The following is a 27,744-nucleotide window of genomic DNA, read 5'->3' on the forward strand; positions in this document are numbered from 1 at the left end:
CCTTTCATCAGAACTGGAAAAAATTAGAGATGCAGCAGGTTTTACACAAGTACAGAAATGGGGAAAAAGGTGGGGAGAGGGGGGTCATGGGGAGAACAAAGGGAAGGTCTGCTTTAGGGTCGGAAACAGGAGAGATTAAATGATGAAAGGGATGGTGCGAGGCAAAAGGAGATGGTAACAGGACAAGAGACAAAAGATTGTTCAAGAGCAGGTGTAAATAGGGAAATAGTAGAATCATTACAACAGCTGCCATCTGGAAAAATGGGGGCACAGATTGTGATCTGAAATTGCTGAATGGCTTTCGAGTGCTTAATCAAAATATGCGGCTCTGTGAGCCTATGTTGAGATTCATTAGTACAGCTTAGGAGGTTGAGGACAGAGATCGGGAGTGGAGCGGAGAATTAAATTGACTGACAATTGAAATCTCAGGGTCATACTTAGCGACTGAGCAGAGGTATTCTACAAAGTGGTGATCCAATCTCCATCTGGTGTCTCTCATGCAGAGGAAACCGCATTGTGACCAGTGAATACAGCATACTAAATTGAAGGAAGCATGAGTAAATCACTGTTTTACCTGAAAGGACTGTTTGGGGCCATGGACAGTGGGAAGTACCAGGTATTGCATCTTCTGCGCTTGCATGGAAAGGTGTTGTGGGAAGGGAGGGTTGTAGGAGGTAACTGAGGAGTAGACCACAGTGTTGTGGAGGGGAGTCCCTTTGGAATGCTGAAAGGGGAGAGAAGGGAAAGGTGTGTTTCGTGGTGGCATCATAGTAGAGCTGGTGAAAATGGCGGAGGATGACTGATCAAATGTGGAGGCTGGTGGGACGGAAGTCATGATGTGGAGATGCCGGCGTTGGACTGGGGTAAACACAGTAAGAAGTCTCACAACACCAGGTTAAAGTCCAACAGGTTTATTTGTAGCAAACGCCACTAGCTGGAAGGTGAGGGGGCCAGGTTGTGGTTTAGGAAGGGAAGGGATGAGTAGTAGTAGTGCAGGAAATGGAATGGACATATAGTTTTGACAATATGAAGTAAAACCGTGTGATATTTACAGTACAATAAAGTAAGTGGAAGAAGAATTTAGATATGCTGAGTAACATCACACATTTTATTATTCTGGATAATCTGGTTTTTGCATCCTCTCCCTCCAGCAGTGCTTGCATTATTTCTTTTTTAAAAAATCACTTAAATTATGTACTAGCAAAAGAATGTGGAACAGAAACAATAACCTACATTTATACCAAGCCCTTAATGTAAATAATGCCCCATGACATGGCACAGATAACTGTGAAGAAACAGACTGCAAACCAATGAAGAAGTTAGGAGAAGTGATGGAAAGTTTGATTGAAGAGATGAGTTTTGAGAGATTGTCTTAAAAGAGGACAGTGATCTGGATACAGGAGTTTCAGGATAGAATTTCAGAAAGCAGAAACCAAAGGCTGAAGGCACCTGCTGATGATGTGGTAAAGGGACTGGAGATGCAGATTTGTTCAATGTAAAAGGGTTATGATACTCAGGGATGGCGATAGAGATTGTATTGATAGGGGCATTCTAATCTTCAATTACAACTCCACCACTTGACTGAAACAGAATATTTGGGAATTGTATCAGCCTCCAGCTTAAATTTGGGAATAGGCAATTCTTCTCAAGGAATTACAGTTTGCATCTGTTAAATGAAGTGCTTTTTGACTGCAGCAGGCGCTGGGAGTCATTCTAAAAGTAAGTTTAACCTGGGAAAAACACAAGAATAGCGCAACATAGCAGAGTGTGCACTCCATGTTCTCCAATGCCGCACTGGAGACCCTGATGCAGAAGTGAGCAGAGGGAGAGAGGCCCTCCATCAGATATTGAAAAGGCAATGGGAGCAGATAGCCTCTATGGGTCAATGCCAGTAGTGCAGCCCCAAAGGACCGGAATTCAATTACCTCACCTGTGTGTAATGGTCAGTGAATGAATTTTCAAATGTCATGGCCCACCAACTATATTACTAGTCTCGCACACTGTTCAATTAATCAAATTCTTTCACTCGCCCATTCTCAATCGCTATCAACCATAATTCATACCTTTGCCTCATCCTCATATCCACTTGCACATAGACTCAGACTCAGAGTTATATCATCTTGTATATTCAACCATAACAAGTACATCATCCAAATAGGTTGCACCATACTCATCGACACAGTTCCCTCTCTCTTGCAAGACAAGGTGATGCACAATCACAGACATCAACAGCTAACTCCTTATCCCAACAGACAGAAACCATTCTTGGGATAGCCAAGACTGAGACCATTATTGGAATGGCCATGAAGATGACGGTAACTCATTCCTAATACTTCTTCTCACAAACCACTGCCCCCTCATTCCACAATCCCTTCTGATTTACAAGCTGCAGATGGTCTTTCCTGCTTCGCTCTCTACAATTCTACACGTAGCCCTTATCCTTTCAGATACCCAAGAACTGCTATCTGGTGAGGCAATGGCACAGGAGCATGTAGTGGAATAGGGAGAAGAGACTGATGAAGATAAATCATCACTCAACCTCACAATTTCAGCCACCAGTTCAAATACCGAAATTGCACATAATTTAGAGGGTAGCATTGAGGTGGGGGTCAACATGTGATGAGAGAATAGGTATGAGTATCTGCAGCCATGGCAGAGAGAAAGGTAGCAAAGATGCCAGAAAGAGATGTTGCTGCAGTTCTGCTTCAAAGTAATCAGGTGAGCACTTTGATGGAACAATGCACATCAAAAAGCTAATGGATGTGCACAAATAAAATGCTTGGTACATTGGCAGGCCTGCTAAAAAGCCTACATTCAACATCAAGGTGCATGAGGAGTCTGGCATCAATTTTGCACAGAGCTTGAAGTCCTTCCTTTCCAAGATGGAAACGAGATTACTTGCAGAACATGTTGTAACATCTGATGGTGGATGTTTCAGGTCCGATTGCAGCAGAAGCTCAGGTCGATATCATGCAAGCTCAGCTTATCAGGCAAGTGGTTTTGCTATCATGGCTATGGATACCAGCAGTCATGGAGGTTTGCAGAGTCTCAACAATCTAACAGTCTGTTCTTCAACAGGTTGTTGCTAGGACTGCTTAGGTGCTGCCAGGGAGAGTGGCAGTGGCTGCATGAAGTAGGAGTCTGCTGTCCTGTCTCAATCATTCCATCACTACCACTCTGTCAGTGCCACTGCTGTTGCCCATCAGTCAGCCAGCCCAGTCTGCTATCACTATATCAAAGTGGTGCAATCAAAAGCCAAGCCTACTGAAGCCAGAGCAAGCAAAACCATCTGCTGTCTCCCCAACTGAAAGTCTGCAGCCTTCTGTCAGCCTTGTTGCAGCCATTAGGTTGGTATAGTATAGGAGCACTAGGACTGGTAAAAGACACCCAAAGATAGACATTAAGGGAATGCACAACGGTGGTTAGTTGACTTCTGTATGGAATATTGAATGCTTTGATTTGTAATGTTCATTTTAAATGTTTGTTTTGTGATAGCATTTTTAAAGCATTGTAGCCAAGGCTTTGAGAGTGACAGTGGGAAGGCATTGATTGGACTGTTGCTGAAGGGAGAAATTGGAGATGCATTCACTGTACTACAGTCATGTGAGCTGAACATGGACAGGTTGTCAAAAAGAGGCTGTGCTGCTTGTCTCCTCATCAGCAGCTTGTTATGGTAAGAGACAGTGTCCTCATGATGGCCAGATTGTGCAAGATGGAGCAGCGCATCACGAGTCATGGTGACTACTGCAGAGTCCAGGCAGCGCAAGCACCACAATGATCAGTTCAAAGTCATTTTGTGTGGCAGCATGACTCTCATTGTATGCTTGCTACACAGGGATTGCACACAGGTGAACTAAACTTTCTCATCCGGGGAACCAATCTAGTGAAACTTCGCTGTACTGTCTCCAAAGCAAGCATATCCTTCCTTAGATATGGAGACCAAGGGCTGGATTTTCGGCTCCAAATGGAAGTGCTAATCGGTCACGAAACACTGAACTTCGCTTTTTTTTGCTGGAAAAACAATTTTCCATCTGGCCTCACACCATTTTCTCATGGCCTTTGACAGGTCGGAAAGGCCTTGGGTGCAAAATATGCACGCACCTTTTTTGAGATGAGACCCACAGAATTGCATTTCCTCCTGCACACTATTTTTGTGTGGGGTGGGTTTTGTTGAGCCTTAAAAAAAAAATGCATCTCCTTGGATAGTTCATGGTCACTAAAGGAAGCCTGAAGTCAGGAACATTCTGAAAGGTAAATGTAAAATATTTTGACACTTTCAATTGTCACTATTCGATGCCATATTGTAATGTAGATGTATTTTAATGAATGATTCATCATTAGATCTGTCCTGAAAAGTTAAACCTCACCTTTAACAGCATTTTGTAATTGTCATGCATTACAGTACTTCCCCAATTGTCAAAAATGCTGTAATGCATTAGAAATGTTAAAGAAAGATGTCCCATCAGCTTCATATGCTGTGGTTTAAACTACCTGACAGTTCTGGCTGTTGGAAAAAAACCTCTGGACATGATCCACTCCCTTGATTGACAGGTAACCTGCTTTGAAATGAAAATTCTGTTTTTGTCATTTCAGACAATGTAGCTGGAACCTTTTGTTGTGACAATAGTAGCCATTATAAATGATTGGCTGGGTTTCAAAAGCTACTAATACCTTCAGGACAGCAGAGGTTTATTGATTTATGAATCATTGAGGCTTTTAAGAGGCTGTAATAACAAAATATCCCTTTGATGTGGTTTCTTGTTTGTTTGCTAACCTAATAGGCACCGAAAGGATTATAATTTTTTTGCAGTGGTTTGTTTCCTTTCCAGTATTAGTAATAGTTTGCTTGAATTCAGGGTATTGTTAGATTGTTATTTTTTTGTCCTAATTCCCATTGCTATTGCATTGCTCCTGGAGACTGTATATAGTACATACTGGGGGTGACGATGGAGGATATATGGAGGGCTTGGATATGGTCTGGTAGATCTGAGGGAGCATAGGGTGGCATGGGAGTGGAGATGTGGGCTTGTTTTGTTTCCCTCTAATAAAAAGTGGAAGAATGATATGTACACCTACATCTTATGTTACATAATTTGTGAAACTAATAATGAGTCAGGGACTCACCAAAATTAACGTGAATAAAATAACAGTAAACAATGGCACTGAAGACAGACAATTCCCTAGACCAGATGGTTTCCACCACAGGGTTTTAAAGGAAGATGATGAGAACATTGGAAGATTACAGCTGGGCCATCTGCAAAGTTCTCTCAACTGGGAACCTTTCCTTTAGATTAGAAAATTTATCATGGCATTTCACGATTTAAGAAAGGTGGCAGAGGGAAACCAGGAATTATAGATCAGTTCCTAGCATCCGTTTTTACAACAGTTTATAATTTAAGGACAAGATGACTGTACGCCGTGAAAAGTTTTCAGCTAATGAGAAAGAGCATTGTAACAGTTAAATCATGCCTGAAAAACCAGACTGAATTTTTTGAAGAGGTGAGTAAAGGACTAGATAGGGGAATATCTACAGAAGTTATTTATTTGGACTTTCAGAAGGCATTTGATAAGGTCCTTCCTAAGAAGCTGTTGACTAAAATTGAAGGCAAATTGTCGACCTGGTTAGAAAATTAGCTGAGTGGAAGGAGACAGAGTAGGAATTATGGACAGGTACTCTAATTGGCAGATGTCAATAGTGCTGTTCTACAATAATCTGTGTTGGGGCTCTGTTATTGAATGTAATTATGGAATAGAATGTAAAGATGGAATAGATAGCCAAATATTCCAATTCACCAATGGCAGATTTACAGGCAGTGGGAAATATTTTAGATGGAAGTATCATTTATTACCATCTCCTGGTAATTTTAAATGAATGGGCAAAATTGTACAAATGGATTTCAATGTAGGCAACTGTGAGGTCATCCACTTTGGGCCTAAAAAAGATAGAAGAGGGAGTTTTCTAATTGATGAAAAGCTATAAACAATGGCAGTCCAAAGAGACTTGGAATACAGAAAATAATCAAAAAAACTAATGGAATGTCATCCTTTGTTCAAGGGGCCTAGAATATAAAAGGGTGGAAGTCATGTTTCAGCTACACTAAATTCTGGTTAGACCACATCCAGAATACTTTGAGCAGTTCTGGGATCCACATCTTTGGAACAATATATTAACCTTGGAGGGAATGCAGCGTATTACCAGAATAATACCTGGACTTCAAGGATTAAATTATGAGGAGAGATTTCCCAAACTAGGGTTATATTTCTCGGAATTTAGCAAAATAAGGGTGATTTGATTGATGTTTAAGGTATTAAAGAGAACAGATAGTTTCTCTTTATCTACCCTATTTCCACTGGTTGGGGAGTCTAGGGCTAGGGGGTCATAGTTCGAAAGTTAAAGCTAGACCATACAGAAATGCAATTAGGAAACATGTCTACATGCAAAGGGTGGTAGATGTTAGGAACACTCTTCCACAAATAGCAACTAATGACTAATCGATTGCAAATTTCAATTCTGAGATTATAGATTTTTCTCATCGAACAACAATAAGTATCACAGGATATGGGGCAATGGTGGATATGTGGAGTTAGGTCATGATCAACCATGATTTTACCGATTGGGGGAAAACAGGGATTGAATAGCCTACTCTGGTTTGTGAATGACTTTGTTTCTACAGCCAGGACCAATCTGGAGTTGCTAGCCTTTTGGAAACTGTGTCAGTTTTTGGAAACTGTTGGTCAGTTTGTTCCTTCTTTTCTAGGCAGGTGTGTAGGAGAAGCCAAAGCTTCAATTTAGGCCAAGTGAAAATAGTAAACTTCCAGCTAAATCTCTGGGGGATGCAAATATAGAAACAAATTCTTCAACTGTGAAGGACTGAGCAGTACGGTGCAATCAAAAACTCTGTACATAGGAACAGGAGTAGGCCATTTAGCCCCTCGAGTCTGTTCCACTATTCAATCATGGCCAATTTGTGACCTAACTGCATGTACCCACTGTTGCCTCATATCTCTTAATAAAAAAAACAATCTCAATTTTAAAATTGATGATCAATTGTCATTGGCAGAAGAGGCATGGTAGCACAGTGGTTAGCACTGCTGTTTCACAGCTCCAGGGACCTGGGTTTGATTCCCAGCTTGGGTCACTGTCTGTGTGGAGTTTGCACATTCTCCTCGTGTCTGCGTGGGTTTCCTCCGGGTGCTCCGGTTTCCTCCCACAGTCCAAAGATGTGCGGGTTAGGTTGATTGGCTATGCTAAAATTGCCCCCAAGTGTCCTGAGATGCGCAGGTTAGAGGGATTAGTGGGTAAATATGTAGGGATAAGGGGGTAGGGCCTGGGTGGGTTTGTGGTCGGTGCAGACTCGATGGGCCAAATGGCCTCTTTCTGGACTGTAGGGTTTCTATGATCTAAGAGAGCTCCAAACTTCAACAACTCTGTAGAAATCTTTTCTAACTTCACTTCTGGAAGTCTGGGTTCTAATATTTTGAATGCGCCCCATGGTCCTTAGCTCCCTAACCAGCGTTAGTATCTTCATCCAATCGGTCCTTAGCTCCCTAACCAGCGTTAGTATCTTCATCCAATCGGTCCTTAGCTCTCTAACCAGCGTTAGTATCTTCACCCAATCTACCCTATCAGTTCCTCTTAATAACTTGAAACCTTTGATCGGAACATCCCTTGGCTTTCTATATTCTAGGATATAAAACCCTAATTGTATCAAAGATATACTTACCTCTCCTCCCACGGCTTCAGGTGGCTGCAATATATGGCATAAAAATAAAAAAAATAGGTGGAGTAGTTAATTTGATCCCTCAGGCCTTGTGGCCTCAACTCACTCCCTTGTCAATCAAAAATCTGTTTGATTCAGCCTTGATTATATTCAATGACCCAGGTTCCACTGCTTTCTGGTGTAGAGAATTCAAACAAATTAATAACCCTTAGAGGTGAAATTCCTCCTCATCTCCATCTTAAATGAGATATCCCTTATGCCAAAAGTTGGCCCCTTAATTCTAAATTACTCCATGTTGGGATAACATCCTCTCAGCATCTCCCCTATCAAGCCCTCTCAGAATTTTATTTGTTTCAATAACTCCTCTGAACTCCAATGTGTATCGGCCCTAAACTGCTCAACCTTTCCTCATAAGACAACCCCGTTCCATCCCAGGAATCAAACCAGCAAACCCTCTCTGAATTGCCTCCAATGAAAGTACATCCCTCCTTAGAAAAGGGACCTAAACTACTTAATACCAAACCCAAGCACACTGTTAATGGTTCATGTAAGCCTCCAAGAGCCAGGATAGAAGCTGGTGGCACAACACAAATGGAGCAAATTCTTGAGGATCTCAATTCCCCTACTCTGGGATTAGATGAAAACAAATGGCACTATAGTCAATGCTTTAAAAGTGCGAGGTTCCTAAATGTGCTCTTTACTCTGCTGTGATTAGAACTGTGCAAGTTTGGTGTAACAATTTAAAGGATTCATGCATTGTGCTTTCTTGAAGAACTATTCCAAGAATTGAAACCACAACAAATTTCAATGCAAAAAGATCTTCAAGTACATACTACTCACATCTATAAAGGCAAGGATAACAACCACCATATCTTTAAGGTCTAAAAAACCATTTGACAAAGTTAGGAAACTATGAATCCAGCAAAATTACAGACCCAAACACAGATCATCCAAAATACATTCTCTTTCCCCAATCCACGAGGTGAGCTGGCCTATGGGGATCTTGATGCTTATATACCTGACCATTCGGAATTTACTAACAACCAGGCTGAAGAGTCAGTGAAAATTAACACAAAGGTGACAAAATTGCACAATGGATAAAACATTTTGCACATGGCTGTATAAAGTGGTTAAAACCCAGGGCAGGTGAATTTCTACATGGCATGGAAGAGGAAGGATCATGTACCTTACCATGAAGTACATTTAAAATTTTTTCAACAGTTTCCTGATTTGTCCCATAGGGTGATTGGTATGTTCCAACTGTGTGAAGTGGAGGGAAGGAAGTGACATAGATATTTGAATCATAGGTCAGGGGTCAATTATTAAAAAGGTGAATGGAGTTCCCTCAGAACTGTATAACCTCAGTAAAGAGAGTCACCTTCAGTGTACATTTCATAGAAGTCATAGAATCCCTACAGTGCAGAAGGAGGCCATTCGGCCCATCGAGTCTGCACCGACCACAATCCCACCCAGGTCCCACCCCCACATATTTACCCACTAATCCCTCTAACCTATGCATCTCAGGACTCTAAGGGGCAATTTTTAACCTGGCCAATCAACCTAACCCGCACATCTTTGGACTGTGGGAGGAAACCGGAGCACCCGGAGGAAACCCACGCAGACACGAGGAGAATGTGCAAACTCCACACAGACGGTGACCCGAGCCGGGAATCGAACCCAGGACCCTGGAGCTGTGAAGCAGCAGTGCTAACCACTGCGCTACCGTCAGTCACCCTTATGGCCTATACAATATTATTATTTTGCATTTTTGGTCCACATCCACTAGAAGCAGAGTTGAACTGTCTCCTCCCCAAATTATGTTTCACATAAAACCCACTTCTATAGAAAAGGCGATTATCATAATCGCTTATGGACTTGAGCCCACTTGCAGGAAGGCAACGTGAAGGGTATTAACTCTTTGTGACACTCAAGTCTTTTATAAGAATAATTCCACATACAATATAAATAGGTTTCCTTGACAAGTCCATTTGCTCAAAACATGATCAACTGAAACTTGCTTAGGGTTACTCATAAATTGTTCCACTTTTCAATTAAGTTCAATTTAGAAATCTTTGCATTCTGTTTGCATATTTAATTCAGTAACTGTAGTCCACTGACTTCTAAGTATTGTAATGTCAAATGAGCCGTATTACAATATAAATTACATATGTATCTACTTTTTAATTTAAAGGACATAAATTCAGTCAAGGTGGTTAGAAATACTTCAGGGAGAGCTGTTACAAATATGTTGGGGTTCTGATTCATGCTTTGAAAATAAAGGTTTTAATACAAAATGAGCAATATATACTTAAGGTAAAATAATTTTGATAATTGGGTTCACATTCTAAAATATCATGACAACATAACATGTATTTTATGTTGAATCCATAATGTGTGGAAGATAAAGCTTCTGTTTTCAGTCATCACAGTTTGTTTGACTGTTAACAGTTTCACTATGATTCATTATTCTGCTTACACAGTTCAAAAAGCCAACATTAATTCAAAATGCACAAAATATAAAACCATATCGTTGACTTAGTTTCTGGGCACAAGGTGGTGCTATGTTGCCTGTCTTGTTCAGAACTAGGTAGTTTCTTTGTACAGGTACTTGCAGAAAACTGAATAACTGTTTCCTTAAAATAGAAAAAAAATCTAAATTATTCTTCATTAAAGACCTTTTCCATCTTTTGTTAAGATCCTTTGTCAAAGTTCAATTTTATGGACCTTCCAGATGTGTGATCCAGACGGCGACATTTAGTAGTTATTCCATTGCAGGAAAGATCATTTTTGTTCACACTTGTGCACAATTCCTCGAATAGTAAGCAGAAATAATAAGCAGAAATCCAGGTTGAATTTCCTCTTCCTAACCCGGGGATAAATGGTCAATTATGTCACCATCCCAGATAAAAGTAGTTAATTGTGTTGGGGATTGAAGCCAATATAATTTTAGTTTGTTCAATAAATAAACTTTATTTTGGGATGCAAAAAGAGCACACTATAAAAAGTAATACAATTTAGGGATAAATATGAATGGATTAGTAAGAGTCAGCGTGATTTTATAAAAGGACAAGTCAATTGACTTCTTTTGAAGAGGTCACTAAGGGGGGGGGGAGAGAAGAGAGAGAGAGAGAGAGAGAATGTTTATTGATGATACGCATGTTGATTTCAAAATTTATTTGACATGGTTCCAGTTAGCAAAGATTAAAGTGCTTGGAACTGGAGCCAACCTTTTGATATTGATAGGAAATTGGTTAAAAGTTATGAGACAGATAAGAAGGATGGGATCAAAGGATTACGCTATTGAGTTGGATGATCAGCCATGATCGTGATGAATGGTTGAACAGGGCCAAATGGCTTCCTCCTGCTTCTATCTTCTATGTTTCCATGATGGTGGATACATATTTTAATTGGCAAGATCGGACTAGTGGTATCTCCCAAGAATCTGGACAGAGCTTTAACTTTTCATTCTTTATTAATGACTTATCTGAATAGAGAGCTGTATACTCGAATTTAATTTAATTTATTATTGTCACAAGTAGGCTTACATTAACACTGTAATGAAGTTACTGTGAAAATCCCTTAGTCGCCACACTCCGGCGCCTGTCTGGGTACATTGAGGGAGGATTTAGCATGGCGTATGCACCTAACCAGCATGTCTTTCGGACTGTGGGAGGAAGCCAGACCATCTGAAAGAAACCCATGCAGACACGGGGAGAATGTGCAGACTCCACACAGACAGTGACCCAAGGTGGGAATCGAACCCGGGTCCCTGGTGCTGTGAGGTAGCAATGCTAATCACTGTGCCCAAAATTTACTGACAACATTAAATTCGATGGCACAGTATGATAGATGGGAGCAGAGTTGCAGAGGGACATTGATATTAAATGAGTGGGCAAAACAGTGGCAGATGGTGCCGAGGAGTGTGTGAACGAGGCAGGTTCAATTGAAAGTATTCAAGAGGAATTGGATTATAATCTGAAAAGGAAAAATGTGCAAGCTAAGGGGAGAAGGTGGGGAGTGGCACCAGGTGAATTGCTCCTTCAGAGAGCCAGCACAGGCATGATGGGCAGAATGGTGTTCTTCTGTGCTGTAACCATTCTATGATCTAATGCAGAGAAGTTCAAGATCCTTATCTTAGGGGATAAGAAAGACAGATAGGAATAGTTTCAAAAAGGTAAGAAAACAGGAGCGGTGGAGAAGCAGAAAGATTTTATTTCCATATACAGAAATCAATAAAAACTAGCGGACAAATACAAAAAACAGCTAAAAGGGGAATGTAATGTGAGCTTACATCACAAGAGGATGAGGATAAGACAGGTTTTTAAATCAGCAAGGAAATCGAGGGTTATGAAGATTTGGTGTGAGAATTATCACACATGATCTCAGTGAATGGCAGTGCAGACTTGATGGAACAAATGGCCTACTTCTGCTCCAGTCTAATGGTTTGTTGGGTTCAAATTGGAACCTCAAGGAGCTTATTAACATTTACTATTTTACACTACCAGTCACACCCGTAGGTGACATTGAAAAGAAACATTACCAAGTCCAATATGTCATGGCAACATTGGAATGGCAAAGTAGCTAGAGATCAAAAATAATTGTGAATAATGTTACACCTCCACAATGGCTCCTGTGGGCTTTGCAGCACCTGGAAATTCCCAGTCAAGTTTGCTGGCCGGCTGAACAATAATGGTCAAGCACATGAAGCAGAAGGCAACTGAACATCTGTCCCCCAACAGAAATAAGGTTGATCATATTTACCTCTGCCATTGAAGATGGCATAGTGTTTTTCCCCTTTCGTTAGAATATTTGTCTATAAACATGCATCTCAAAAACTAATGGGCAGATTTCAGCAAAACTTGGTAGACAGTTAGGGTACTGCCCAAGGAAGAACTGATTCGTTTTTGACAAAGGTGCGGATCCTGATTTTTTTTTTTAAAGGATCCATTAAAAACGGGGTATAGGGCAAATTGCTTTATTTTTTAAACAATGTTGTGGGTTGCTTTATTCAGAATATGGTGGAATTTGTCACAACTGTGAAAGTGTGAACAGAGTTTTCCCAGCAGGTTATTGGGTGTAGATTGGCCCAATGTCTCTTCAGTGAGATGAAAGCGCTTTAAAAAATTTCTATTTCCAGCTACAGAACATCAACCAGGCAGATAGAAGTAAGCCTGGGTGAGCTGTGTAACTGTAATGATGTTGAGTTAATACAGCATGGAAGAGGTATGCACTCAACTGAGTGCCCCCTTCATTTGTTGAAAGTGTAACCATATAAAGTTTTCAGTTCCCTCTAAACATTGGAGAAATTCTGCAAGTTGTCTTTGTTCATTGATTATCTATGGAATTAGTTTTTTTTTCTATTTTCTTAAGAAAATTGGCAAAGGTCTTTTTCATCTGTCCCAGGAGTTTACATAACAATTATTATTTGGAAAGGGTTTGAACTGCATTGTCAGGTCTGCATTGGCACCAACAGTCTTCTCTTTTTACTTTTCAGATGTTTATTGAAACTGATGCAAAATATCCCAATAGTACTCTACAAAAGTAAAGCTTATAACCTCAAAAGTTGTGTTTGTGTAGATATTAGTACTAATGGAAAAAAAACAATGTTAAAGTGATCTTTCAACTCACCTGGATTAGAATTGGTATGTAACTAGTCTTTACTGATTTAGGAAAATTTAAGTGATCGATAAAAATACTAAATATATTTTTTACTGAGGGTTTGTGTAGCATATTGTATGACATTAATTTAAATGCCATTTATCTGACCTGATAGAAGTCTACAAGATTATGAGAGGCATGGACAGAGTGGATAGTCAGAAGCTTTTTCCCAGGGTGGAAGAGTCAATTACTAGGGGGCACAGGTTTAAGGTGCGAGGGGCAAGGTTTAAAGGAGATGTACGAGGCAGATTTTTTTTTTACACAGAGAGAGTAGTAGGTGCCTGGAACTCGTTGCTGGGGGAGGCCGTGGAAGTGGATACGGTAGTGACTTTTAAGGGGCGTCTTGACAAATACATGAATAGGATGGGAATAGAAGGAAATGGTCCCCGGAAGGGTAGGGGGTTTTAGTTAAGTCGGGCAGCATGCTCGGTGCGGGCTTGGAGGGCCGAAGGGCCTGTTCCTCTGTTTCTGTGCTGTAATTTTCTTTGTTTGTTATCTTGCAGGCAATTTGCTAATGCGGTTGGAGGGTTGAAACTATGTTGGCGGGGTTGGGAACCAGGATGTAACAAGGTGTATAAGAATTGGGAGAAATAACATTAAGAAATAGTAAGGCATTAAGAAGGATAAGAGAGAATGCAATAAGGTTTAAATTAGGTTCACTATATTTGCATGCAAACGCTGGAGTGTTTAAAATTGGGTTGATTACTTTCAGATGCCGATAACCAGGTAGGTAGAGAATGTTGTGGCATTAATAGAGGCCTGGATCCAAATAAAAAGCCAGGACTAGGTAATAAATATTCCTGGACACAAGATGTTCAGGAAAGTTGTGAGGAAGGGTGGCAGTATTGATTAAGGAGAATATTATAGTGCTGAAGAGAGGAGACAAGGATAGTTTCTATTTGGTAAGAGCAAATAAACAATTCCATTACACAATTGGATACATTCTATAGGCCACCAACTAATGGGAAAGATAGAGAACAAATTCGCAGGGACAATGCAAAGAAGTGCAAAATCGTGGAGTAATTATACTAGGGCTGGTAAGAGTAATTGTCCTTGACATCAAGGCAGCATTCGACTAAGTGTGGCATCAAGGAGCCCTGGCAAAACTGGTCAATGGGAATCAGGGGGACAATCTCCAACGGTTGAAAATGAACCTAAAACAAAGGATGATGATTATGGTTGCTGGAGACCAATCATCTCAGTCCCAGGACATTGCTGCTGGAGTTCCTTCAGTAACATTGAAGCAGCTCAACACCATCCAGGACAAAACATCGATTGGCACCTCATCCATCACCTGAAACATTCACTTCCTCCACCATCAATGCACAGTGGCAGCAGTTTGTACTATATACAATATACAAGGTGCACTGCAGCAATTCACTAAGGCTTCATCAATAGCACCTACTAAACCCATGACCTCCACCAGCCAGAAGAACAAGGGTAGAAGACACATGGGAACACCAACACCCGAGAGCTCCTCTCCAAGCCACACACCATCCTGACTTGGATTTATAATCACAGTTCCTTCACTCTTGTTGGGTCAAAATCCTGGAGTTCCCTTCCCAGCAGCACCACGGGCTTACCTGCACCAGATGGACTGAAGAAGGCAGCTCACTACCACCATCTCCAATCACTCCATGAAATAATTTTTTTTTAAATCCTAATGTATACAGGGATAGTAATATTGTACAGGGCAGAGAGGAGAACAAGTCTTTGAATTGTGTTCAGGAGGATTTTCTGAAGCTGTATGTTTTTAATGAGGAAGGAAGCATTTCTGGGAAACAGGTGAGTCAAGTGGAACAATTGTCAGTACAGAACATTTAGGAGACAGTGATAATAGTGAGTTTAGGTTAGCTATGGAAAAAGGCAAGGAACAATCCAGAGTAAAAATCATTAATTGGAGGAAGGCCAATTTCAAATGGGGTGAGAACAGATCAAGCCCAAGTGAATTAGAATCAAAGACTGGATGGCAAAATTGTAATGTAAAATTAGAAGGGGCAGGCAATCAGTGCAGGAATCCCCTGTGGTCGTCCCCCCTATCTAACAAGTATACCATTTCGGATACTGTTGGGGGGAATGGGCTATCAGGGGATAACAGCAGTAGTAGCCAGAGCAGTGGCAGCACGGTTGGCTTGGTTGTTAAGCAGGGAGGGACAAAGAGCACCAGAGCAATAGTTATAGGGGACTCTATAGTTAGGGGTGTAACAATGGACTGTTTTTATAGAGGAAATGTTTTGGGTACAATGGAATGTACCTTCAATGAGGGGACAGGCTACGGCAAAGAAAGCCAGAGATCCCTGGATAACAAAAGAGATGCAAAGAAAAAGGACATGTGTGAAACATGTCAAATTGAGAACAAAAATGAGAACCAGACTGACAAAAGAAAGTTCAGAGGGGAACGGAGAAAAGAGAGAAGAAAAACAAAGAGAATGAGAAGAGATTGGCAGCCAATATAAAAGGAAATCCAAGAGTCTTCTACAAGCATATATACAGTAAAAGGTTGTAAAGGGAGGAGAGAGTTTGATTTGGGACTAAAAATGAGATTTATGCATGGAGGCAGAAGGCATGACTGACGTACTAAATCAGTTCTTTGCATTTATCTTTACCAGGAAGAAGATACTGCAGGAAGTGCACCCAATTACAGCTCCTCACAGACCTGCATGGATAGGTTGGAGCAGCAGTCAAATGCAATTAGGAGCATGAAGATGGCGAAAAGTGTCATAGACAGAAGTTTTAGTGATGTGGTGACACCCAAGGTGCAGACAGATAGATGGGTGACCGTTAGGGGCAGGCAATCAGTGAAGGAATTCCCTGTGGTCACCCCCCCCTCTCTAACAAGTATACCGTTTTGGATACTGTTGGGGGGGAATGGCCTATTGGGGGATAACAGCAGCAGCCTGAGCATTGGCACCATGGCTGGCTCGGTTATTAAGCAGGGAGGGACAAAGAGCACTAGAGCAGTAGTTACAGGGGCTCTATAGTAAGAGGTGCAGATAGGCACTTCTGTGGACGTGAGACTCCAGGATGGTGCCAGGGTACAGGATGTCTCTGAATGGGCAGAAAACATTCTGAAGGAAGCTGAACAGCTGGAGGTCGTGGTACCTATTGGTACTAATGACATAGGTAGGAAGAGTGATGAGTTCGTGTAGCAGCAGTTTAGGGAGTTGGGTAGAAAGTTAAAAAGCAGGACCTCTAGGGTTGTAATCTCAGGATTACCCCCTGTGCCAGTGAGGCTGGAAATAGGAAGATAGTATACCTCAACACCTGGCTAAACAGCTGGTGTAGGAGGGAGGGTTTCAGATATCTGTACCATTGGGATCTCTTCTGGGGCAGGTTGGGCCTGTACAAGAAGGGAGAGTTACACCTAAACAGGAGGGGCATAAATATTCTGACTGGGAGGTTTGCTAGTGTCACATGGGAGATTTAAACTAGTTTGGCAGGGGGGTGAGAACCAAAGCAGAGGTGAATTAACTGAAAGGGAATTAGAGAGTAGGACCAGTAAGACTCAGAGGAAGAACAGACAGGGTGTGGTTGCTAATCAAAGAGGGTCTGGTGGACTGAAGTGCATTTGTTTCAATGCAAGAAGTCTAACAGGTAAGGCAGATGAACGTAGAGCTTGGATTAGTACTTGGAACTATGATGTTGTTGCTATTACAGAGACTTGGTTATGGGAAGGACAGGATTGGCAGCTTAACGTTCCAGGATACAGATGTTTCAGGCGGGATAGAGGGGGATGTAAAAGGGGTGGGGGAGTTGCACTACTGTACTGCGGGAGGACACCTCGGAGGGCTCATACAGGAGGCAATATGGGTAGAGCTCAAGAATAGAAAGGGTGTAGTCACAATGTTAGGAGTTTACTATAGGCCTCCCAACAGCCAGCGGGAAAGAGAGGAACAGATATGTAGGTCGATTTTGGCAAGGTGTAAAAGTAACAGGGTTGTTGTGGTGGGTGATTTTAACTTCCACTATATTGACTGGGACTCACTTAGTGCTAGGGGCGTGGACGGGGCAGAGTTTGTAAGGAGCATCCAGGAGGGCTTCTTGAAACAGTTTTTAGATAGTTCAACTAGGGAAGGGGCCATACTGGACCTGATATTGAGGAATGAGCCTGGCCAGGTGGTCGACATTTCAGTCGGGGAGCAGTTCAGAAACAATGACCACAATCCAGTAAGCTTTAAGGTACTGATGGATAAAGATAAGTGTAGTCCGCAGGTGAAAGTGCGGGGGGGGGGGGGGGGGGGGGAACCGGCACGTTCCTGTAAGGATGAAAGATAAGTATGGCAAGTTTTGGGAACCTTGGATAACGAGAGATATTGTGAGCCTAGTCAAAAAGAAAAAGGAAGCACTTGTCAAGGCTAGGAGGCTGGGAACACACGAAGCAAGTGTGGAATACAAGTAGAAAGAAACTTAAATGAGGAGTCAGGAGGGCTGAAAGGGGTCACGAAAAGTCATTGGCTAGCAGGATTAAGGAAAATCCCAAGGCTTTTTATACATATATAAAGAGCAAGAAGGTAGCCAGGGAGAGTGTTGGCCCACTCAAGGACAGGGGAGGGAATCTATGCATGGAGCTGGAGCAAATGGGCGAGGTATTAAATGAAAACTTTGCATCAGTATTCACCAAAGAGAAGGACTTGTTGGATGATGAATCTGGGGAAGGGTGTGCAGATAGTTTGGGTCATGTCGAGATAAAAAAGGTGGTGGTATTGGGGATCTTGAAAAACATTAAGGTAAACAAATCCCCAGGGCCTGATGGGATATACTCCAGAATACTGAGAGAGGCAAGGGAGGAAATTGCTGGGGCCTTGAGAGAATTCTTTGTATCCTCACTGGCGACAGGGGAAGTCCCAGAAGATTGGAGAATAGCCAATGTTGTTCCTTTGTTTAAGAAGGGTAGTAAGGATAACCTAAGTAATTACAGGCCAGTGAGCCTTACGTCAGTGGTAGGGAAGTTATTAGAGAGGATTCTTCGAGACAGGATTTACTCCCAGTTAGAAGTGGACTTATTAGCAAGAGGTAACATGGTAGTCATGTCTCACTAACTTGATTTAGTTTTTCAAGGAAGTGACAAAGATGTTTGATGAGGGTAGGGCAGTGGATGTGGTCACCATAGACTTCAGTAAGGCCTTTGACAAGGACCCTCATGGCAAATTGGTACAATGGCAGATGGAGTTTAATCTGGACAAATGTGAGGTAATGCATTTTGGAAGGTCTAATACAGATGGGAAATGTACAGAAAATGGCAGATCCCTTAAGAGTACTGATAGGCAGAGGGATCTGGGTGTACAGGTACACAGGTCACTGAAAGTGGCAACGCAGGTGGAGGAGGTAGTCAAGAAGACATACAGCATGCTTACCTTCATTGGCCAGGGCATTGAATTTAAAAATTGGCAAGTCATGTTGCAGCTTTATAGAACCTCAGTTAGGCCGTACTTGGAATATAATGTTCAATTCTGGTCACCACACTACCAGAAGGATGTGGAGGCTCTGGAGAGAGTACAGAAAAGATTTTCCAAGATGCTGCCTGGCATGGAGGGCATTAGCTATGAGGAGAGGTTGGAGAAACTTGGTTTGTTCTCACTGCAACGACGGAGGTTGAGGGGTGACCTGATAGTTGTCTACAAGATTATAAGGGGCATGGACAGAGTGGATAGTCAGAAGCTTTTTCCCAGGTGGAAGAGTCAATTATTAAGGGGCATGAGTCTAAGGTGCAAGGTTTAAAGGAGATTTACAAGGCAAGTTTTTTTTTTACACAGAGGGTGGTGGGTGCCTGGAGCTCGCTGCCGGGGGAGGTAGTGGATGTAGATACGATAGTGACTTTTAAGGGGTGTCTGGACAAATACATGAATAGGATGGGAATAGAGGGATATGGTCCCCGGAAGAATAGGAGCTTTTAGTTCAGACGGGCAGCATGGTCGTTGCAAGCTTGGAGGGCTGAAGGGCCTGTTCCTGTGCTGTAATTTTCTTTGTTCTTTGATAAGCCAGCAACTACAGACCTAGCAGTTTAACCTCAGTGGTGGGGAAACTTTTAGAAACTATAATTTGGGAGAAAATTACCAGTCACTTGGATAAATGTGGATTAATTAAGGGGGGCCAGCATAGATTTGTTAGTAGCAAATTGTGTTTAACTGACTTTCTTGAGTTTTTTGATGAGGTAACAGAGATTTGATAAGGATAATGAGGTTGATGTACAGTCAACTCACTTCATTTGTGACCCCTCTATCGCAAACTCGTTTATCTGTGTGAATGTGTAGGTATATCAAATCGCGGTTCACAGCTGGCCCCAACACCTCACTCCGTGATTTGGATTCTCTTGCTAAACAGTTAGCCTGTTAACTCTCACCTTTCCCAAATAGAATATGCCTGCACATTGTGCAGGTACGCAAGTTCACCGTTCATGATTTCACCCTACATGAATTTTACAGAAATGGAATCTCCCCACAACGGCAGGAGTCAACTGTATATGGATTTCCAAAAAGCTGTTTGATAAAATACCATGCAACAAATTTGTCAGCAAAGTTAAAGTCCATGGGATCAAAGGGACAGTGGCAGCATGGTTGGTTGCATGGCAGGGAACAGTAGTGGTGAATGGTTGTTTTTCAGACTAGAGGAAAGTATATGGTGGGGTTTGTTAGGGACCATTGCTTTTCTTGATCCATAATAATGATCTAGAGTTGAGTGTGCTGGGCACAATTTTAAAATTTGCAGCTGACACAAAATTTTGAAGTATTGTGGATGGTGAGGACGATAGAGATAGTCTTCAAGGGGACATGTACAGTGGAAATGGCAGACACTTGCCAGAATACATTTAATACCAAGAAGTGATATAATTTGGTGGGAAGAATGAGGAAAGACAATATATAATAAAGAATACGATTCTAATGGAGGTTCAAGGACAGGGATATAAGTGCAAAAATCGTTATAGCTGAGGTGGCAGGTTGAGAAAATATCTGTTGGAATCCTGGGCTTTATAAAGAGAGGCTTAGACTACAAAAACAAGGTGATGAACCTTTTATAAAACTGGTTTGGCTTCAAATGGAGTATTGTGTCTAATTCTGTGCACCACTGTGAAGGCATTAGAGAGAGTGCAGAAAAGATTTGCAATAATGGTTTCAGGGATGCGGGACTGGAGGATCGACTAGGGAAATTGCAGATTTTCTCCTCCGAGAAGAGAAAGTTCAGAGGTGTTCAAAATCATGAGGGGTCTAGGAAGAGCAGTTAGGGAGAAAACTTTGCCTTTAGTGGAAGGGTCAAGAACCTGAGGACACCAATTTAAGATGAATAGCAAAGAACCAAAGGCGACATGAGGAAAATCTTCTTTACATTGCGAGTGGTTAGGATCTGTTTAAGAGAATGGAGGCAGATTCAATCATGACTTTCAAGAGGGTATTGGATCATTATCCAAAGAGAAAATAAAGGACAATGAAGCAGGGAAGTTGGATGAGCCAGGTTGCTCTTGCAGAGAGCTGGCATGTTCACAGTGAGCCAAATGGCCTCATTCTGTGCTGTTACGATTGTTTGCTTCAATAAATAATGCAAATTTGCAAGCAATGCTGTTGCAATCAAAATGGCAGTTCTAGCAATCTGATTTCAACACAGACAATCTTGACTCATACCAATGAAAACTATAAGGGACGGCATTTTAAATTTTGCTTATTTATCTCAATTAAAAACCATTTCTGAATTGTATTAAAGTTGATCCAAATTATTGCTTTAAGTAAACAATTCAGCAGGATGATCATGTTAGTAACTGGTTTAAAGTAGCACATATCTTACCTATGTCCTGGTGCTGACCTAAACCTTGAAGATGGAACTAAAATAGGATCATCATCACTGTCATCAGTTTCCCGACTGGCAGATATTCTAGAAGGTTCATCCTGATTACTCAACCTTGTTGGTTCTGATTGCTGTGTGGGTTCAGTCATTCTATTACAGTTCTCATTATGTTCTGAACTTTGGCAAGTTGTTTCTTCCTGTTGTTGCAAGCTTCCCCCATCTGACCCGGATGAGGCTGACTGGCAGCTAGAATCTATTAACTTGTCCGTGCCCTCTTGTGTTGTCCTTTCTTCTCTATTGGTTTCATCTACCTCCACATGTCTCACTTTGCAAACCCGTTTACCTGATTGTTCAGATAATTCAGCTGCTGAAACATCTGTAAAAAAAACCACAAAGTAACAAATCAAATGTCATTGACAAGACTCAAGTTCACAGGGTCAATTCACAAATGAACTAAATCTGAAGTTTAATGTGAAATTTTTGATTGCACCATAAGGATCAGATGAAGGCATCTCCTTTCTTCCACTAATCTATGGTTGAATCACCTATCAAAATTGTACCCTTAGAACTCCAAAAGGCATCTAAGATGGGCAGGTATACTTGCTGATTTGACACAAGCTGAAATCTTGGAAAGTAAGTCCTCAAAGATGCAGGCCAGGGCATGAGCGAGGAAGAGGGCGGATGGTGGAACGAGATAGGCAGTGGCCAAGGGGCGGGAGCAGTAGCAGCCATGGAATGAGGGAGTGACAGAAACGCGAGACAGAGACGCGAAAGAGAGGGAAGCTCTGTTATGAGAATCCAGCAGCATCCGCGATATTAAGCAAACTTGTGAGCAAAAGAAGCAGCATCATTCCTCCCGTTAAAAATGACTCAAGTACTTTGTTGACCAAGAGAACGTTTTGTGTGCGAGTTTGTAGGATTGAGGATCTGGATGCAGTGGCACCAGAAATGCAATGACCGAACACGAGTGCTCAAAATCAGTAGATGCAACTTCAAACTCCATGTGCTAGTAACTGCACCACAGAATTCAGTGGAACACCAAAATGACAGTAATCATGAAAACACACTTGTCGCTTGATTTCACAATCGCAACTGACAATCCGTGTATCTTGGAGGATAGCATAGACAAAGGATCTGATTGTGGCAAGACACTAGGCAGGGCAAGAGTCAAGGATAACACACGTGTCAGTTCACCAGAAGGTAAGATTGTACACGAGTTCTGTTGTGAAGGACTCAAGACGCAAACTTTAAATAGGGCAGGCTACAGAAGGGGGCTAATGGATATACATAACAAAATGCTTGGTGCATTAGGATCTTGCCAGAAAGCCTGTGTTCAATTGCATAGAACATGGAATCCAGCACCAATGTGGCACAGAACTTAGCGCATTGTTTAGAGCTATCCTTTTCAGCATGGCTACACTAATGGAACCTCCCATTATGCAGCATCGTGATGCAAATGTCTCAGCTTCCACTGCAGCACAAGTAACATCCACCCAATGTCTCACTGTTGCAATGGAAAGAAGCTTAGTCTGCTGTCATGCAATCTTAGCACGCTACCATGAAAGTTCAGCCGGTTGACATCATGGCTCTAACAATGTGCAAAGGAGCGCCCAGAGTGTTATAACTCTTCTGCAAACATTTTCCAAACATATCTAGTCTCAACGATACAGACCCCTGTAGAGAGCCCTTTGTTCCCTCATCTATGCTCTTCTGGTCCTGCCCTGCATGGTCTCTGCTCTCTCTCTCAGTCATGCTCAATGTCAAAATGAACCCCAACTAGACCACTCATGTCTGGGAACAACTATGCTGGGCAGAAGCCTTAAAGACAGTTAAAAGTACTTTAGTCCCCGTAGACTTCTACTAATTGAAGTTGTAGAATTGTACCGTCGGCAAGAAAAACACCGCTGGTGGTGTGGTAGTCCTTTATGGTGCTTAACCTTGCTGTTGAGGAAATTGTTTGGTGTGCAAAACTCTAAAATGGCAGCAACAAATGCCTCCAGTGGATGTTAGTTGCACATGCATCAATCAGGTGTCCGATGTGATGCATGGTGGAAGTGTTCACAAGCAGCCAATAATGCCCAAACTTCAAGTGCGGCATCGTCCAATTTCGCACCCTAGGATTTTATGGTGCCTATTTATAAACATGCAGATTCTGACTGACTTGCTATGTATGACCTACCTGGGTTTATTATAGAAAATTTGCATAGTGAATTAGCATTAAGCTACACAAAAAAGTTCACTGGAAAAGGATTTATTTTTCTTTATCTGAAGATTTATTTTAACTAACAAGATTTCAATTTTCCTCTTTTCTACACAATCCAAACATCTAAACAGAAAGTCCATGGAGCAGCAAATCTTACTTGAATTAATTATTTCTTCTGAAGGCTCCGCCGGGCTTTGTATTTGCTGCGATTCTTCCCGAATACTTTGCTTGCTTTGAATTCCAGTTCCCCTTGAAGTTGAAGCTGAACTGTTCCTAGCATTTTAATAAAATGAGCTGTCAAAACAGACCAACAAACTAATATTCAGACTACTGTAAGGAGAACCCAACACTCACTGGGATAATTATTCTGCAGTTTTGCAATTTGCTGTATTCTGTTTCTTACAAATTTTACTTGTGAATCAACGGCAGTAGAAAGTCTCAAAACGTTAGTCATATGCCAACAAAGAATATCAAATGCACAATAAAGTTCGAGACCCTCAAAATACTATACCACGCTGATATCCCAAAAGGTTCTGGCTGCTGCTATGAGAAAACAATCAAAATCCCAAAATTAAGTAGGTGGACATTCACTACTTTAAAATAAATACTTGTTTCAGCAATTGAACAAGAAGAACAGACAAATCTAAAACACATGCCAACTATTTAAGCTATTAACAAGCTATTTCCGCGTAGGTATATTTGAAAAACAAAAGTAGATTTCAGTTGGGTTTTTTTAAAAATACCTAAATTTATTATTTTTGTATAAAAATATTTTTAATTGCATTTTAGGATGACAACAACTACAAGGTGAACATCTAAACAACCAACCATTGAAAATAAAAACAGAAAATGCTGGAAAATCTCAGCAGGTCTGAAAGTATCTGTCAGATACTGACCTCTATGGGTATCTATGGAGAGAGAATAGAGCCAATGTTTCGAGTCTTGACTCAAAACGTTGGCTCTATTCCCTCTCCACAGATGCTGTCAGACCTGCTGAGAGTTTTCAGCATTTTCTGTTTTTGTTTCAAATTCCAGCATCCACAGTATTTTGCTTTAACCATCGAAAATACTTGTGTGGTTGCCATTTTTGGTCATAAAACAATTAGAAGGTAAACAAAATGACGGGCGTAAACATCAGCAAACTGCTAATACCATTGCTGATGAATGACAAATGCTATGCTTACCACTCATCAGTAAAGTCCAACTTGATTGTGCTAGTAGTGGTTCCCTCTGTACTATAATGCAAACTAAGAACTGGTTCAGCACCCACTGTTCTAAGGCTGGAACTATCCGCACCAGTACCTGCAAAAATGAAAATCTCACATAAGAATACATTACACAGGACTGAAAGAAATTCTAATTGTTTCCGCTGCAGATCGGGATTATAATTTCAGAAAAAAACCACCAGATCAATCTATGATTAAATTAATGAATAGATTTAACAATTTGAACATTGAGCATCAAAATTCTCTTTGCAAACATATTTGCAGAATTACAGTTACAAGCTTCAGTCACACTCTGAAAAGTATTTATAAAGGAAAAAAGCAAATCTGTAAAAGGTACAAATATTTAAACACTCATTGAAATTTAACTGCTAGCTGATTTTTTAAAAATCTATTTGTGAATCCAGGCTTTAATCTGTCCAGGTTTCTAAATAGAATTCTCTTGCGCACAAGGAAAATGTTAAACTAAAATAAGTGAAGCACTCTAATACAGAAACATATTGATGTTTATGCTGTGCTGGTGTATCAGTTGAATTTAATTATTCACTGAAATATTTGTTGCATACCAAAGTGCTAAGTTCCCGGAAACATTGCACAAGTATTTATCCAGGATTGATAAACAAGATTATAATTGCTGTTGTCAATGATTTTATTATGATGTGGAGATGCCAGCGTTGGACTGGAGTAAACACAGTAAGAGTTTTCCTGTCTGGAGACAACAATCTCTTTAACGTGTGCTTAATGCTCCCTCCACTCACATTGTCTGTATCTTTAAGACCTGGCTGTAGAGATTCGCATTCTAATCAGTATTCTGTAACTTGATTTTGTGTCTCTGTATGCCCTGTTCGAGAGCAGATATCCACTCCATCTGACGAAGGAGCAGCGCTCCGAAAGCTAATGGCATTTGCTACCAAATAAACCTGTTGGACTTTAATCTGGTGTTGTTAAAACTCTTACAATGATTTTATTATACATGGTACTGGTAGAAATACCACAATCATCTGAAGTCAGATATCCAAATATAAAATTAAATTTCAATGTTTGGTGTGACCTTTCCAAGCTAAAGCAGGTTTCTTTGATCACTCGCTGCTACTACGAAGCAACAAACTGGCAGTCCTTTCGCACAGTTAGAAAATAGCTGAAATGCTTTAATTTAAATATGAAAGTTTAAAAGGAATAAGAATTCATTCATACACGGTCAGGCTCCTGGCACTGATGACAGTGTTAGCTACCATGTCTGCATTTGCTCTGGAAATTAAACTCTCCTAACGTAATGGATATGGATATCATTCCCAAAAAGCTTTTTCCCTACAGCTAGCAACATAGAATCATGAAATGACAGGAGGCCACCGTTTGGCCTTTTGTGCTTGTGCATTTCATCCCAATTAGTAAAATCTCCTCTGGCTCTTTTGCTAATTACCTTAAAATTGTCTCTCTTGTTGGAAGAAGGGAACAGAAGGCAAGAAGGGGAGGTTGAAACACTAGTTGTGTCTTATAAATATGTTTCAGGAAGGGGAGAGAGGGGGAAAAGAAACAGGAGCTGTTGCCATTATTGTAGAATTATATTTACCCAGGCATTAAGTTGCTAGTTATGATTAAAAACACAAGCCTCTATGAATATCAAATAAATTGCTCTTTTAGGTGAATGACTCGATGGACCCAATACTTACTGGGATGGAATTTTGGGTTGGGGTGGGAGAGAGTTATGGTCCAGAAACATTAAGTGCAGGTTTCTCTGACATTCTGGGGCCTCTCTCTCCTCTGGTTCATCACCCAAAAAGCCAGCTTGTGGATAGGCTTAACAACCTGTGGGCAAGGGAACTCTGGGATAAGCTTTAACTATGGAGCAAGTAGTGATGCCGGGGGCAGGTGATGGTGGAATATGAAGCTGGTGTGGTTGGGGTCTGGGTGATCAAGGAGTGAGGATGCAGATGGTCAGAAATGCTGACAAATCAGGGACGGGTCGGGGGAGATCTGGGGATTGACAATGATGGGGGGAATGTTTACAGGGTAAGCTTGTTGGGCCAAGGGAAATCATTGTTGCTCCTCCTGGCCTGCAAGCACTTCTGTACATCCAGCCCATCTGGTCTCCTTTTACTTGCTAAGTTTCAAGGGTTAAAATGAAGACATACAGTCTCCTGAAAAGATTTCAGTAACTGACCTAGCTCCTGAGAGCAGGCTGGTCGCTGTCCCTCGTCATGCCTCTGTGAAAGTGGGAGGATTGGGTTGCTGTTTCAAATTAATATATTTACTTCCCATCCAACACAAAATCACTTGTTTTGGGGGGCTAAACTTACCAATGTTTCTGGATGTGCAAATGAAAGACTCGCTTTACATCTAATTTCGTTTGAATTTGCTGCAGTCACGGATACATTCAGGTGAAAAAATATTGCAAAGGTCTTGGAATACTAACTACGTTGCTAGCTCAGCATCTTAGGGAGTATTCAAGCAAAAAGAACAAGGTAAATACTGGAAATCGGAAATGCAAATAGAAAATGCTAGATATGCTGGAAACGCAAGTAAACATCTGTCATTAATGTTTTTGTCTGATGAAAGTTTACACACCAGAAATGCCACACTCTTTTAAACAATGCTGGTGAATCTGTTGTGTTTCCAGCATTTTCATTCCTTTCTTTTTATTTTGGCTATTGTGATGCTCTCAGGCCTCATACTCCTTACTCTTTATAAACATATTCAAACTTTGCTGCCTGTTCTCTATTTTGCATCAATTCTCTCACAGACACCGACCCTGAGCTGACTGACCTACATTGATTTGGTCACCTCAATGCCTCAAATTTAACTTTCTTCCCCCCATCTTGTTCAATATTTGTCAACCCTCTCTATCCATGTAGCATTCTCCAGCTTCATAACATTCTGGGAATTCTGCATTCCTCCATCTCTGGCTTCTTGTGCATCCTAAAATTTATTTGGCCTATCATTGATATCCATGTATTCAGATGTCTAGGCCTCAAGCTCTTTGACTTGCCGTTGCCTCTTTTAAGACCCTCCTTAAAACTAACCGAGATTAACCTTTAAGTTACCATTCCCAAAATCTGCTTCGAGCGCTTGCTGTTGATGTTTGTCAGATTATACTTATGTCAAGCGCACTGAAACATTTTCTACTGTATAGGTACTATACAGCTATAATGGTGCTGTTATGTGCAAT

The 27,744-nt window shown here is 41.2% G+C and overlaps 1 protein-coding gene across 7 annotated transcripts in view; it reads right to left on the minus strand.

Moving 5' to 3' along the window:
- Positions 1–27,744, minus strand: part of dcaf6 (ddb1 and cul4 associated factor 6) — a 137,477-nt gene that overhangs the window by 35,848 nt on the left and 73,885 nt on the right. For all 7 annotated transcript variants that reach the window (XR_013499908.1, XR_013499907.1, XR_013499906.1 and 4 more), the window contains 3 exons: positions 24,540–24,657; positions 23,513–23,628; positions 21,153–21,528 (listed from right to left, as the gene is read on the minus strand). Coding sequence is in view for 4 of the 7 variants with exons in the window: in XM_078232634.1 (XP_078088760.1) it covers positions 21,153–21,528; positions 23,513–23,628; positions 24,540–24,657 (610 nt within the window). In the remaining 3 variants the exon portion in view is untranslated. The remainder of the gene's footprint in view (positions 1–21,152; positions 21,529–23,512; positions 23,629–24,539; positions 24,658–27,744) is intronic.

This window comes from Mustelus asterias, chromosome 17 (assembly GCF_964213995.1).
Source record: "Mustelus asterias chromosome 17, sMusAst1.hap1.1, whole genome shotgun sequence".
NCBI classification, from domain to species: Eukaryota; Metazoa; Chordata; class Chondrichthyes; order Carcharhiniformes; family Triakidae; genus Mustelus; species Mustelus asterias.